The sequence below is a fragment of the Carica papaya genome, chromosome 2 (genome assembly GCF_054855325.1).
Source record: "Carica papaya isolate Zhongbai chromosome 2, ASM5485532v1, whole genome shotgun sequence".
In the NCBI taxonomy this organism is placed as follows: domain Eukaryota; kingdom Viridiplantae; phylum Streptophyta; class Magnoliopsida; order Brassicales; family Caricaceae; genus Carica; species Carica papaya.
Window position 1 is genome coordinate 36,964,759 of NC_142310.1, and position 12,794 is coordinate 36,977,552.

Here is a 12,794-nt window from a genome sequence, read left to right on the forward strand (position 1 = left end):
GCAATTAAGTTTCAACAGTAACAGAGAGGGGGATAGTCAGTCAATCCAGATTCATTAAATCCACGCCTCTTTTGATCCCCAGAAATCGACTGATCGAACCAAATTTCAATTCCCCCTTTCTTCAATCTTCCGCCATGGCCGCTTCCTCTTCCTCCGCGGCCACCACTAATATCATGCTCGCCATCTATGAAAAGAAGACTTCTACCCTCGACCTCTACCGCCCACTCCGCAATTACATCTCCTTCAATTACTCCGACCGCGAGGCTCAGAATTTGGAAGACGATCTCCAGACCCTCAAGCAGCTGCGCTCCGATATTGAGCGGATACCTGACCCGTCCCCGCCCGCACGCCGAGACCTCTTTATTTCCTACTTCAAGGCGCTTTGCCTCGTCGAGAATCGCTTCCCTATCTCGCCTGACAAGGACCATGTTAACACGGTCACGTTTGTTTGGCATGATGCCTTCAAGCAGAAGCAGAAGTCCAGCCAGCAGAACATCCACCTCGAGAAGGCTGCGGTGTTGTTCAATCTGGGAGCTGTGTACAGCCAGATTGCGTTGTCCTATGATAGGACCACGGCGGATGGGCGAAGACAGGCCTCTCACGCGTTCATCGCGGCTGCTGGTGCGTTTTCCTATCTGAGGGACAATGAGTCCACCAAGGCGTCGATGGGAAGCAGCACCACCGTGGATGTGTCGATAGAGTGCGCGGGGATGTTGGAGAGGCTCATGCTCGCGCAGGCGCAGGAGTGCGTCTTCGAGAATACAATTGCCAAGGGAAGCACCTCTGGGGTTTGTGCCAAGATTTCTAGGCAGGTCAGGCGGTTCTTTTTTTTTTTTTTTTAATGCTTCTACCTTCTGTGATTTGTTTAATTTTAATTGCCAGCTATTGAATTCGATGATGAGTAATGCCTTATGGATATTTGGGTTTCAAGTGATGAGAGAAAGATAGACCACCTACTAGTTTGTAGAGAAGTGGAGGATTTACACTAGTAGTTTGTAGAGTATATCCAATTTAGCTTAATACTAATAGTAGATGTGTTTCAGCTTGCTTCTGTTAGCTCCCTTATTTATAAGAGAAGTTGTAACTTATGCACCCACCCTGAAAATATGTTGTTGACTATAGAAGAAAACTGCAGTTTTACAAAATGTAGGTAAAGCATCCATTTTATGGCTTCTTTTGGAGGAATGCAATTCATGGACCTAATTAGTTTATTGCACAACCATGGAAAATATTGTAGAGTTGGTTGAGCTGTAATGAGTATCTAATTGGTCTTTTGCAGGCTGGGTTGTACTACGAGGAAGCTTTGGCAGCACTTAATGTTGCACCTTTGAAAGATCATTTTGATAAGGCATGGTCTTCCCATGTGCAGCTTAAAGCAGCTCTTTTCTGTGCTGAGGCTTGTTATAGATATAGTTTGGAATTGCATGACAAAGAAGAGATTGCAGAAGAAATTGCCCGGTTAAGGAGTGGGATTAATGCTTTAACTGAAGCAAAGAAATCCTCAAAAGGGGCTGCTGCACAACTTCTTGATGCAATTGTCAAGTTGGAGGCCAATCTTAATCACAACTTGGATCGGGCTGTGAAGGAAAATGACAGAGTTTATCTTATGAGGGTTCCTTCCCCAAGTTCTTTGCCAGGACTTCCAGCTTTTTCCATGGTTAAGCCAATGCAGATGCATGAGGTACTGGATGCAAGCAAAGAGAAGATGTTTGCAAGTCTTGTTCCGGACACCAGTGCAAAGGCTCTCTCCAGATACACTGAAATGGTTGATGATGTTATCAGGACACAAGCTGAGAAATTACAACAAGGGAGTGAGCTCACTCGAGTGAGACTCAAGGAAATGGATTTGCCTGAATCAATTCTTGCTTTGGAAGGGAACTTTACCCTTCCAGATAATCTTAAGGAAGATGTGGAAGCAGTTCAAATTAGTGGTGGTCCAGCTGGATTGGAAGCTGAGTTGCAGCAGCTTAGAGATCTGAGGAGGGTGAACCAGGAATTGCTGGTTCAGACTGAAGAGCTTTTGCAAAAAGAAGCTGCAGAGGATGCTCAATTTAGAAGCCAATTTGGGACTCGGTGGACTAGGCCACATTCTGCTACTCTAACAAAGAATTTGCAGGATAGGTTAAATCGATTTGCAGCCAACTTAAAGCAAGCTGCAGAAAGTGATACTCGTATTGAGCGTTCTGTGAGAGATCATTCTGCACTCATGTCAATACTTGATCGCCGTCCGGTGGGTATTCTTGCCTATACATAATAATTCCTTACCGCTGTAAGATATGATATCTCTCTTGTAGCTTATATAATAGTGCATCTATTTGCATGCATATTATTTGGCAGTTACAAATTCGTTTCTAAGTTCTGAGGCCCACTTTTCTTGAATGGTTAACTTGAACAACACTAGAAATTCCTACCATCCATTCTGCCATTAATAGTAAAAATCCCTTCTTTATTTAGATGGCTTATTTTGTGGCTTTTGGCCCTGTGGCATAATATTTCCAAACTATCATTGTGCTTGATATAATTCAATCTATTTTATGGCATAAGTTTTACATTATCGCCTTCTCAACTAATAATTGACTAAATTTATGTTTTGCTCTGAACTCTGAGAATAATAAATGTTGTACTACTTATGTACATTATGTGCTCACCAGATTGAATCAGCTCTTCCAACTCTGTCAAGGCCAATAATGTCTTTGGATGCCAATGAAGATGCTATTGTCGGGGCCCTGAAGCAGAGCTTGGTATTTCTTCATTCACTGGAAAGATTATTGAATTTTTTTGACTTGTTAAAGTAGAAGAAGATAACTATGTTTTACATCTTGCCTGCTTGTCTATGCAGAGGCAGTTGGAGGCTCTTGGTGCTCAACGGGCAGGACTTGAAGACATGCTTAAAGAGATGAAGAGAAAGGTATTCTGTTTGTTTGATAATGCTCGTGTTTTTCCCCTTTTATTGTGTGCTAGCACCTTTTCCCCACTTGTTGCTTCAATTTGGAGACAATTTTCTCCTATTGCAATTAATTGGTCTAATAATCTGAAATTCTTGGAATGTTAACGGTGGCTAAGCTTGTGGATGGCACTAATTGATTGAACATTTTATGTTGGTACTTGATGCATGATACAAGATTTTGACTGATAAGTGCTGATTCTTGGCTTATTTTGCAACTGTGTGTGGACACTGATTTAGAAATTATTATGCCACATATAAGTGACCTTTTGGTCAAGTATATTCCGAATATTAAAAAACAGGGTTCTTTATCCCAGGTGAGTCGCATGTACTCATGGCCTTGGTGGCAATTAATGAGTTTAGAAGTAGTAGCTAATGACAAAAGATGCTTTAAAGATTTTCTAAGCTGTTGTTCTGCTTCATTAAGCATAGGGATAAAGAACCCTGTTTTTTAATATTCGGAATATATTTGACCAAAAGGTCACTTATATGTGGCTCATTAAGCATAGGGATTTATAGGAGTAAAAGCAAATGTAAGATCCTATATTTTCGTTAGCCCCCTTAAAGATAGGATTCGTTTTAAAGCAAAGGTATTCAGTATCCCTCTCTGTTAGGATTTGTCTGGTTTTTGCTGATTTTGTTTAGTTATTAACAAAGGAAAATAATGTGTCATAACTGTTTATATAAGATGTATGAAGTTTCATGTTTGATTTTTTAACTAGGATGATAGAGACTCCATTTGACTTAGGTTGATCTAGGCCAGAAGCAAACCTATGTCAAGATAACCCTTCTTTGAAACACTTTGGTAGTGCTCCTGTATTGTATTAGAATTTAAATAATGAATCAGTACACGTGGAGCCATTTTCTTATTTTTCTCTTAAGAAAAAATATGGTAGACTAACTGATATTTATATCAGTTAATGAAAAAGCTCAATGCAAAACAAATGCATGTTGGGTCTTTGAAAGAGTTCAAATCATTTTGATAATAATCAGTTCGATTTCTTTTACCGAGAAGGTCTACGGTTCCTCATTTATACATTCATCCTTTTCCAAAATTATTATCTCCTTTTTATGTATTCTTCTGTTCCAATTTTTTGTTTCTCAGGCTATTTCAAAAGACTTCAGTTCTAATTTATAACCCTGTATATGTGCAGCAGCTTGGCACCCCCTTGGTGCCTTGCATATAACATTCTTAAAAAAACTTCTTAGTTTTCTTGTGTTTCTCTCCTTGTAGTGGTTAGTTCTATACTGTTGCACATATTCTAGAGTTGGCGACTCTCATGTTGTGTATGTGATTGCAGGATGATATACTACCAAAGTTGATGACATCCACTGGCTCATATGAAGATCTTTTTAGGAAAGAAATATCAAAATATGATCACATTTGTGAAGACATTGCGCAAAACATTGAGGCACAAGAACAGTTATTGATGCAAATTCAGGTTTGTTTCCATGCTTTTCTGTGATTTCTGAACTTGTGATCTCTGATCGCTTAATAATGATGACTGTCAAATGACCTGCTCTTAATAATGACTTAACATTATTAAGAATATTAAAATAAGTCGAACTGAACATTTAAAAAAAAAGATTTTGTAAGTAGAGTTGGAACTTCTTGCTTCCTCTTCCTGGACTTCAGTAATTTATGAATGTACTCTGGAACTTGTTCTGCTCTTGTTTGTATGCACATAGCTTTTGTGCAGAATGATTATGATAAGGTCCGTGGTATTTTGATCTCATAACAGGACCTGTTAAGAGAAAGTCTGAAGCAGAACTGATGTTCTCGCTTTGGATTTTGATTTTTCTACCTATGTTGAATGTGGTTTTAAGGTTTCATTAGATAGAACCCTTGAATTTCATAAAGAACAGAAATAAAATTTTGTTGTCTGAATCTGATCATTATATTCCCTTCAATCGGGTCTTTTGTTCCAGATATTATAACTGCTTCCTACAGTTAAATAACTGTCCTCTAGTAAGATAACTACCTTCCCCTACAATAGGATCGTCTAACACATCAAGCTACTGTTTGGTTCCAATCAAAGCTTGAAGAAAACAGGAAAATACTTTCTGCTGAAGGTGAGAAAGACACCAGAATTTGAGTTGAAATTTTTACTTCCATTCCATCTAAAATTGTAGGCTTTAAATAGCCAACAAGAGATTGCATGATAATGATAAATTCCTATGTTTACGACATGAAAAATAAAAGGATAAGGATCGTGGTCACTTCCGCTGTGGGGAGTTGCTACTGTGGAGTGGAGCGGTTCTTCAATTGGAGGTGGGTAAGTGATGTTGTGGAGAGTTGCTGCTGTGGAGTGGAGTGGTTCTTCCGTTGGAGGTAGATTAAGTGAGACCGATTCTATGGGTGCACGCGTTGTTGACCCGGTCATGCTCCATCAAGATACTTTGGGTTCTTTGTGGGGATCCCTTGGGATCTACGGATCCTAACATTACTCCCTCCTTTTTTAGTGACTTTGTCCTCAAGGTCAGGAAATTGGGTGATGAGGTTGGTAGTGTTTTCCCATGTGGCATCTTTGGTGGGCAGATTTTTCCAGTGGACCAAGCTTTGTTCTACAAATTTACCGCCTTTCTTCAGCCAACGTGTGTCCAGGATTTGATGTGGGTGGAGTAAGACAGTACCTTCCTTGGTAGTAGTGGAGAGATCCTTGGTGGTGAAAACTGATTCGCCTACTTGTTTTTTGAGTAAGGACACATGGAAAACCGGGTGGATACGAGTTCCTGCTAGTAGTTTGAGTTTATAGGCGATTGGACCAATCCATTGCTCTACTTGGTAAGGTCCATAGCATCAATAAGCCAATTTCTGAAGGGCCCTGCGGAAGACAGTTTGTTGGCGGTAGGGTTGTAACTTGAGAAAAACCCAGTCTCCTTCCTGAAATTTCAAGTTGCGTCTCTTGGTGTTGGCGTAATGTTGCATGCTATTCTGGGCAACATGGAGATTGGTTTTTAGTTGTTGCAGTAACTCATTTCGCTCCATTAACTGTTGATCTACTTTGTTGACCGGAGTCATTCTTGAATGATGGTATAGTATGGCAGGGGGAGGTTGCCCTTAAAGAGCTTGAAAAGGAGTCATTTTGATGACAACGTGATAAGTAATATTGTACCAGAATTCTGCCCATGGAAGCAGGGAGCTCTATTTATTAGGTCGTTGGTGACCTAAACATCTTAGGTATTGCTCGAGACATCGGTTGACTATTTTGGATTGGCTATCCGTCTGGGAGTGGTAAGCTGAGCTCATTTTTAGTTTTGTGTTTGATATTTTGAAGAATTCCTTCTAAAAGTGACTGACGAATATCAGATCTCGGTCACTGATTATGGTGTGGGGTATCCTATGTAGCTTAACTATTCCCTCTACAAATTTCTCAGCCACCGTCCTAGCTGTGTAGGGGTGAGATAGTGCCAAGAAGTGTGCAGACTTACTGAGGCGGTCGACTACTACCAAAATGGTGCTCTTGCCACTGGAGAGAGGTAAGCCTTCTATAAAATCCATCGTGATGTCTTCCCACACTTGGCATGGAATGGTAAGGGTTGGAGGAGACCTGCAGGTACCGGTGTCTCTATTTTTACTCTCTGACAGGTTTCACAAGCGGATACGTATTCTTGGATTACCTTTTTCATAGATGCCCAATGAAATTGCTGTGTCAATCTTTTATAGGTGCGGAGGATTTCAGAATGTCCACCTAATGGTGAATCATGGTAAGCTTGTGGTATCAAATGAGACTTGAGGGGGTAGGACTACTCGATGCTTATAATAAGTCAATCCATTTCTTGCGGTATGAGGCCCATCTTTTTGCTCTTCTGCCAATTTACTAACCTTTTGCATATAGGGTTGTGTTTCTGTTTCTTTCCTGGTGTCATCCCAAATTTGATTCTGGTGGATGAATAGGGCATCCAGGGACAGCCCTGTAACGTGTCTGGAGAGGGCATCTGCCGCTGCATTGTCTTTTCTTGGCTTATACGTGATCTCATAATCGTACCCAAATAATTTGGATACCCATTTCTGTTGTTTCGGAGTGGTGATCCGCTGTTCGAGTATGTATTTGAGACTGCATTGATTTGTCTGAATAAAAAATTTCCTGCCCATCAGATATGGTCTCCAAGGCTGTACTGCAATAACAACGACCAACATTTCCTTGGTATAAGTGGACCAAGAGTGCTTAGCGACTCCCAAAGCTCTGCTTAAGTAAGCTATGAGTTTCCCTTGTTGACTGAGGACTGCTCCTATTCCGATCCATGAGGCATCAGTCTCAATAGTGAATAGCTCACTAAAGTTAGGTAGGGGCAGTGTGGGGGTGGAGGTCATGGCCTCTGCTTCAAGCTTTTGAAGGCTTTCTCTGCTTCGTCGTTCCATTCAAACTACCCTTTTTTGAGGAGCTGTGTCGATGACCTGACAATGAACCCATAATCTTTTTACAAATTTTTTGTAGTAGCCAGTTAGCCTTAAAAATCCGTGGAGTTCTGTGGCAGTGGCCGAGCTTGACCAGTCTAACATTACTTGAATTTTACTCTGATAAACTTGTACCCAATTCGGTGTAATGATGTGGCTCAGATATTCTAATTCTTGTTGGCCAAACACACATTTCTTGAGCTTGATATTCTGTCTCAAAACTTCAGACGCTTGTCGCACATGTACTAGGTGAAATTACCAGTCAGGGCTGTATACTAGAATATCATCAAAAAATACTGACACAAATTTGCGCAAGTACGACCGAAATATGACATTCATAATAGCTTGGAAAGTAGAGGGGGGCGTTGCAGAGTCCGAAAGGCATTACCAGATACTCGTAGTGGTCATTGTGAGTTCAGAACGCTATTTTGTGGACATCCTCAGGGTATACGTTGATCTAGTGATATTTGGATGTTAGATCCAGTTTGGTGAAGTGAGTGGCACCATATAACTCATCTAACATGTCATCGACCGTTGGAATAGGAAAACGGTCCTTGATGATGATTGCATTGAGTGGCCGGTAGTCGGTGCAGAACCTCCAAGTGTCGTCTTTCTTTTTGACTAACAAAACCGGGGATGAAAATGGACTAATGCTGGGTCGGATGAGCCCGGAAGTAATCATCCCGTCTACTTGCTTTTCAATTTTGGCCTTTTGGAAAGAAGCGTATCGATACGGCCGAACATTGACTGGTTTACTTCCTTTCTTGAGGTTGATGTGGTGTGAGACTTCTCTAGCTGGGGAAAGTCGATCGGGTTCCTGAAAAAGACCCAAAAACTCGGCCAACAGCTTCTGTAATTCTGGATTGGCAATGGCAGAATCGGCTGTGCTGATGGAGAGCAAGCAAACTGCATACAGAGAAGGTTGTCTACTGGCTTTCTTGGTGATCTCTTCCAGCGAGGCTGCCTGAATAGGAGGGGCATCAAGACCTCATAGAAGTTGCTTCTGATTGTTCCATTAGAATACCATGGTGAGCCTCTTCCAATCGCAGGTCATGGTGCCAAGGTTTTTTAACCACTGGACACCCAAAACAATATCTAACCCTGTCAGTGGTAAAGAAAAGAGTGTGAATGAAAATGGGGTACCTTAGATTTGTAGTGGAACATTGTCAAACCGTCCTTGGCATTTCAGGGTGTTGCCGTTGGCCACCTTCACTGAAAATGGGGTTGTTGGTACGACTGGAAGTCGTAATCAGCTTGCCACCTTTTCACAAATGAAATTGTGGGTGGAGCCGCTATCAATGAGAGCAACTACTTCATGATGTCCGATGGTGGCGGTGATTCGCATGGTGCGAGCCGGTGTCCAGCTCGTGAGAGCATGCAAGGAGATTTCAGGCTCGGGGCCATCTGCTTCTTCATCTTCTTCACCGCGTCCTTCAAGTATCAGGAGCTGCGGTTTGCGACAATGGTGACCAGCCGTGAAGCGCTCGTCCCAGTTAAACGACAACCTTTGAGATCTCTGTCGTTGCATTTCCTCCCAGGTGAGCCTCTTGGGTGTTGCGGGCGTGGCGGCTAGGGTTTGCGGAAGAGGATTGAGTAAGGACGACAGGTGCTGGGCAGGTTGGGCTCTCCCAGATCGGGTCAGTCGGTTTTGTTGACCCACCTGCTCTTCCCGCATTTGGGCCAGGCCGATGGTGTCTCTAAGTGTCCTGGGCTTGAACATTCAAATCCCATCCGTTATCTTAGGCTTGAGCCCACCAATGAAGGCTCCAACTAGGGCCCGCTGAGGCCACCCATAGACTCTGTTGCCCAATTTTACGAACTCTCTCTGATAGTCACAGAGTGGGCCGATCTGACGGATGTGGGCTAAAGCCTCATCAAAGTCTTCAAACTCGATCGGCCCGAACCGCACCCACAGCTCCTCTTCAAACCCTGTCCAGGTGAGTTCTCTTCCATCTTCTCTATAATTTTGGTTTAGCCATTACCACCACTGATTGGCTTCTCCTTCTAGGTGGTAGGCTGCAAGAGACACTTTGTGTTGCTCGGTGGTGCCTTGATAGGAGAAGAATTGGCCAATCCAGCACAACCATTCAGTTGGGTCACCCCCAACGAAGACCGAGAACTCCAGCTTGGCGAGTTTGGAATAGAATGGGTTGCGGCTGTTCTCTTCGGGTTGTGGATTTGCATCGCGGTTGGCGGGCTGGGACAAAAGAGGTGGTAGCTATTGGAGCCTTCTCTGCTAGATGTGATGGAGTTGGTGAGTCGTTGGATGGATTCTTCAAGCGCCCGAAATTGGTCAACGATTTCGATTTTCTTTCAGCTTAAATGATCTTGCACTCCTCCGAGGCCAGCCCCCAAATTCTCAATCCATTCTTTGTTGGTCGACATAGTAAGCTGCTCTAATACCAATATTTGATTCCAATCAAAGCTTGAAGAAAATAGGAAAATACTTTATACTTAAGGTGAGAAAGAAATCAGAATTTGAGTTGAAATTTTTACTTCCATTCCATCTAAAATTGCAGGGTTTAAATAGCTAACAAGAGATTACATGATAATGATAAATACCTATATTTACGGCATGAAAAATAAAAGGATGAGGATCGTGGTCACTTCCATTGTGGGGAGTTACTGCTGTGGAGTGGAGCGGTTCTTCAGTTGGATGTGGGTAAGTGAGTTGTGGAGAGTTGCTGCTGTGGAGTGGAGTGATTCTTCCGTTGGAGGTGGATAGGTGAGACTGATTCTGTGGGTGCATGTGCTGTTGACTCAGTCATGCTCCATCAAGATACTTTGGGTTCTTTGTGGGGACCGACGGATCCTAACATCTACTCCCTGATATAATACAAACACAATAATTAGATAATAACAAACAGTTGCTACATGACAACTAAGTAACAAACCTAAACATCATTGCCACTGTCCACTCTTGCTGTTTCTTTCTTCTGCCTATGCTTATAATATACTAACCCAAATCTTTGACTCGTAGCATATTATATTTTTTGTTTGATTTGTCACTTATCCATATTTCTCCTATTTAGAAATTGCATATTGAAGAATTATTTATCCTTCATTTACAGGCACAAAACGAGCAGTTTTCTGCTGTTTTTAACCTTGAAGATTATAAAGGTACATTTGTCTTTCTTAAGGCCTCAACCTAGTTCCGATTGGTTTCTCCTCGAGGAACTTTGTTATAATTGTGTGTGTGTGTGTTTATGTACATATTATATATATATATTGTACTTGGTGAAGATTTTGTTCTGTACCATGTGCTGCTTATTTAAATATGCTATCAAACTGTTTTTTCTTTTTGTTCTTTTGGGATGGGGATATGTTGTCAAACTTACCACGGAAAAAAGAAAGAAAAGAAGAATTCAGTTGATGGAAATATCATCCTTTTTTATACTGAAGTACAAATTTGAGAGAGAAGCTTTAATTTTATTAGAGAACCATTTGAATGATATTAATGTGATGGTGCTTCAACCCAAACTGCCTGTTAAATAGAAAGCTAGTTAATGTTCCCAAAGTTAATTAGTTTCGAGTGTGTCAATTGTCACCATTACCACCTATCAGTATTGTGCGTAATGCCAGTTGAAAAGTGAAGCGAAGAATAATCCTAAAATAGATTTTATAGATTTTCCTATAATCTCGAAGTTTTTTTTTTTTCATTAGACTTGACTGAGGGGTAGCAGAGACATTTCATTAACTCCTGTTGACTCTTTTACATACAAATTAATAAGATTATACTAGAAACAAAGAACGAGCTTTAACTATATTCTGGAATTTCTCTGGAAATATATTATCTTAGCTATGCCACAGAATGATAGAAAAAAAAATTCTTATCAAAATTCAAAAGTGTGATTGAAACTATATATTTTTAACTACTAAAATATTAAATCAAGACAATATAATTTAAATTCCACCAAATGATTTGCATCTTGTCACAGTTCATTTATTCCGCAAATTAAGTACATGTGATCCGTGCATAGTTAACAAAATATATGTATACTTGGTTGATTGTCCTTAGGGTTTTCCATGTCCCTCTGACATATTATTCTAGTGATAATGTATTCTTTAACTTTATTTAAGGAATTGGCAGTTCTTATATTATTGGATGCCTCTGTGTTTCTATTAAAAAAAATGTATATAATTGGATATCTAGGAGGATTATAGCTTCCATTTGGTGAAATGATAATTACAATTGTCTTGTTTTGCTTGTATTCTCTACATTTGTGCTGGTCTTTTGTTGTAAATATTTATCTATTATTTTTTTCAACTTCCAGCATCCCGAGAGAAGTGTTACAAACAGATACAAGCTGGCATAGCGAAATATAGAGAAATCAAGGAGAACATAAATGAGGGATTGAAGTTCTATGTTACTCTTCAGGTTAAGAATTTTCCAGTTCTGATTATTAGGTTCTTGAGGTTTAGCATTCTGTTTGAAGTATTACTTATTCTACTTTTTGGCTGCCCATGCAAATGTCTGACAATAAATTAATGACCAGTAGACTTTATGTTATCTAGCGCACGTGCTTTCGATTTCACATGCCTGCTAGCTTGCTTTTATGCATCCATAATATTTTTGTAACAGTCAGTGAAGCACTGTAAGTTCTCTACGAAATTTTAATTATCATTCTTCTTTACACAGGATGCAATCACAAATATCAAGCAGCAATGCAGTGATTTTGTAATGACTAGGAACATCCAGTGCCGAGAAATGATTGAGGACGTGCAGAGGCAAATGGCAGGTCTCAGTTTCCAGGATCGCAAGAGCTCGGGCCCGTATTCTGCAGTGGGACAACCCCATCAAACTCCAAGATCAGGTTCACCACCGCAACCAGACCCCCAAACCGCACACCACCCTCCTCCTTCTCAAGCCCCATATTATAGGCCACCAGAGCAGCCAGCAATTCCTGGTTATGGACCCCCTTATGGTGCCCCTCAACCGCCAGCTCCATTCCATATGTCTGCGGCACCTGGTGCTCCCTTCCCTCCTCCACAGGTCCAACAACAGCCACCGGCAAGTCATGAATATGGTCAGCCTGCGTATCCAGGGTGGCGAGGTCCATATTACGGTGCCCAGGGACAGCAACCTGGATCATTTCCACGGCCTCCTTACACCGCTCAAAATCCATATCATCCTCCGCATCAAAGTGGTTATTATAAGCAATGATAGTCTCTATTCCTTCATTATCGTTAAAAAAAGGAGAAATTATTTCATTTCAATTTATATAATGATCTTGATGTGTTGTTCTGTTGTCCTTGTTTGGTCATCTTGCAATGTGAACTGCACTCTCAATGATGTTGCATATCATAGTACAGCCTATTCGTTGTGAATATTCCTGATTGTTTCATATGGATTTTCATAATGTGATCAGATTATAAAGGCCTGTTGTACGTATAGCTTCGGTTGTATTTATACCATGAGATACATGCAGATGAATCCAGGTTTCTTAATGC

General features: G+C 41.1%; 1 protein-coding gene across 1 annotated transcript; it reads left to right on the forward strand.

The window, feature by feature from the left end:
- Positions 1 to 3: 3 nt before the first annotated feature.
- On the forward strand, positions 4 to 12,737 carry LOC110813330 (Endosomal targeting BRO1-like domain-containing protein). The gene is made up of 8 exons (XM_022040414.2): positions 4 to 812; positions 1,280 to 2,230; positions 2,652 to 2,741; positions 2,840 to 2,908; positions 4,246 to 4,386; positions 10,415 to 10,463; positions 11,618 to 11,721; positions 11,983 to 12,737. The coding sequence occupies exons 1-8, from the start codon at positions 135 to 137 to the stop codon at positions 12,505 to 12,507; spliced, it is 2,607 nt and encodes an 868-aa protein (XP_021896106.1). The 5' UTR covers positions 4 to 134; the 3' UTR covers positions 12,508 to 12,737.
- Positions 12,738 to 12,794: the final 57 nt, after the last annotated feature.

Bases quoted from the DNA above. Each gene is read 5' to 3' on its own strand.
- LOC110813330 (XM_022040414.2), top strand. From the start codon at position 135: ATGGCCGCTTCCTCTTCCTCCGCGGCCACCACTAATATCATGCTCGCC. The intron at 2,231-2,651 runs GTGGGTATTCTT...TGTGCTCACCAG, and splicing joins CAATACTTGATCGCCGTCCG to ATTGAATCAGCTCTTCCAAC. The intron at 2,742-2,839 runs GTATTTCTTCAT...TTGTCTATGCAG, and splicing joins GGGCCCTGAAGCAGAGCTTG to AGGCAGTTGGAGGCTCTTGG.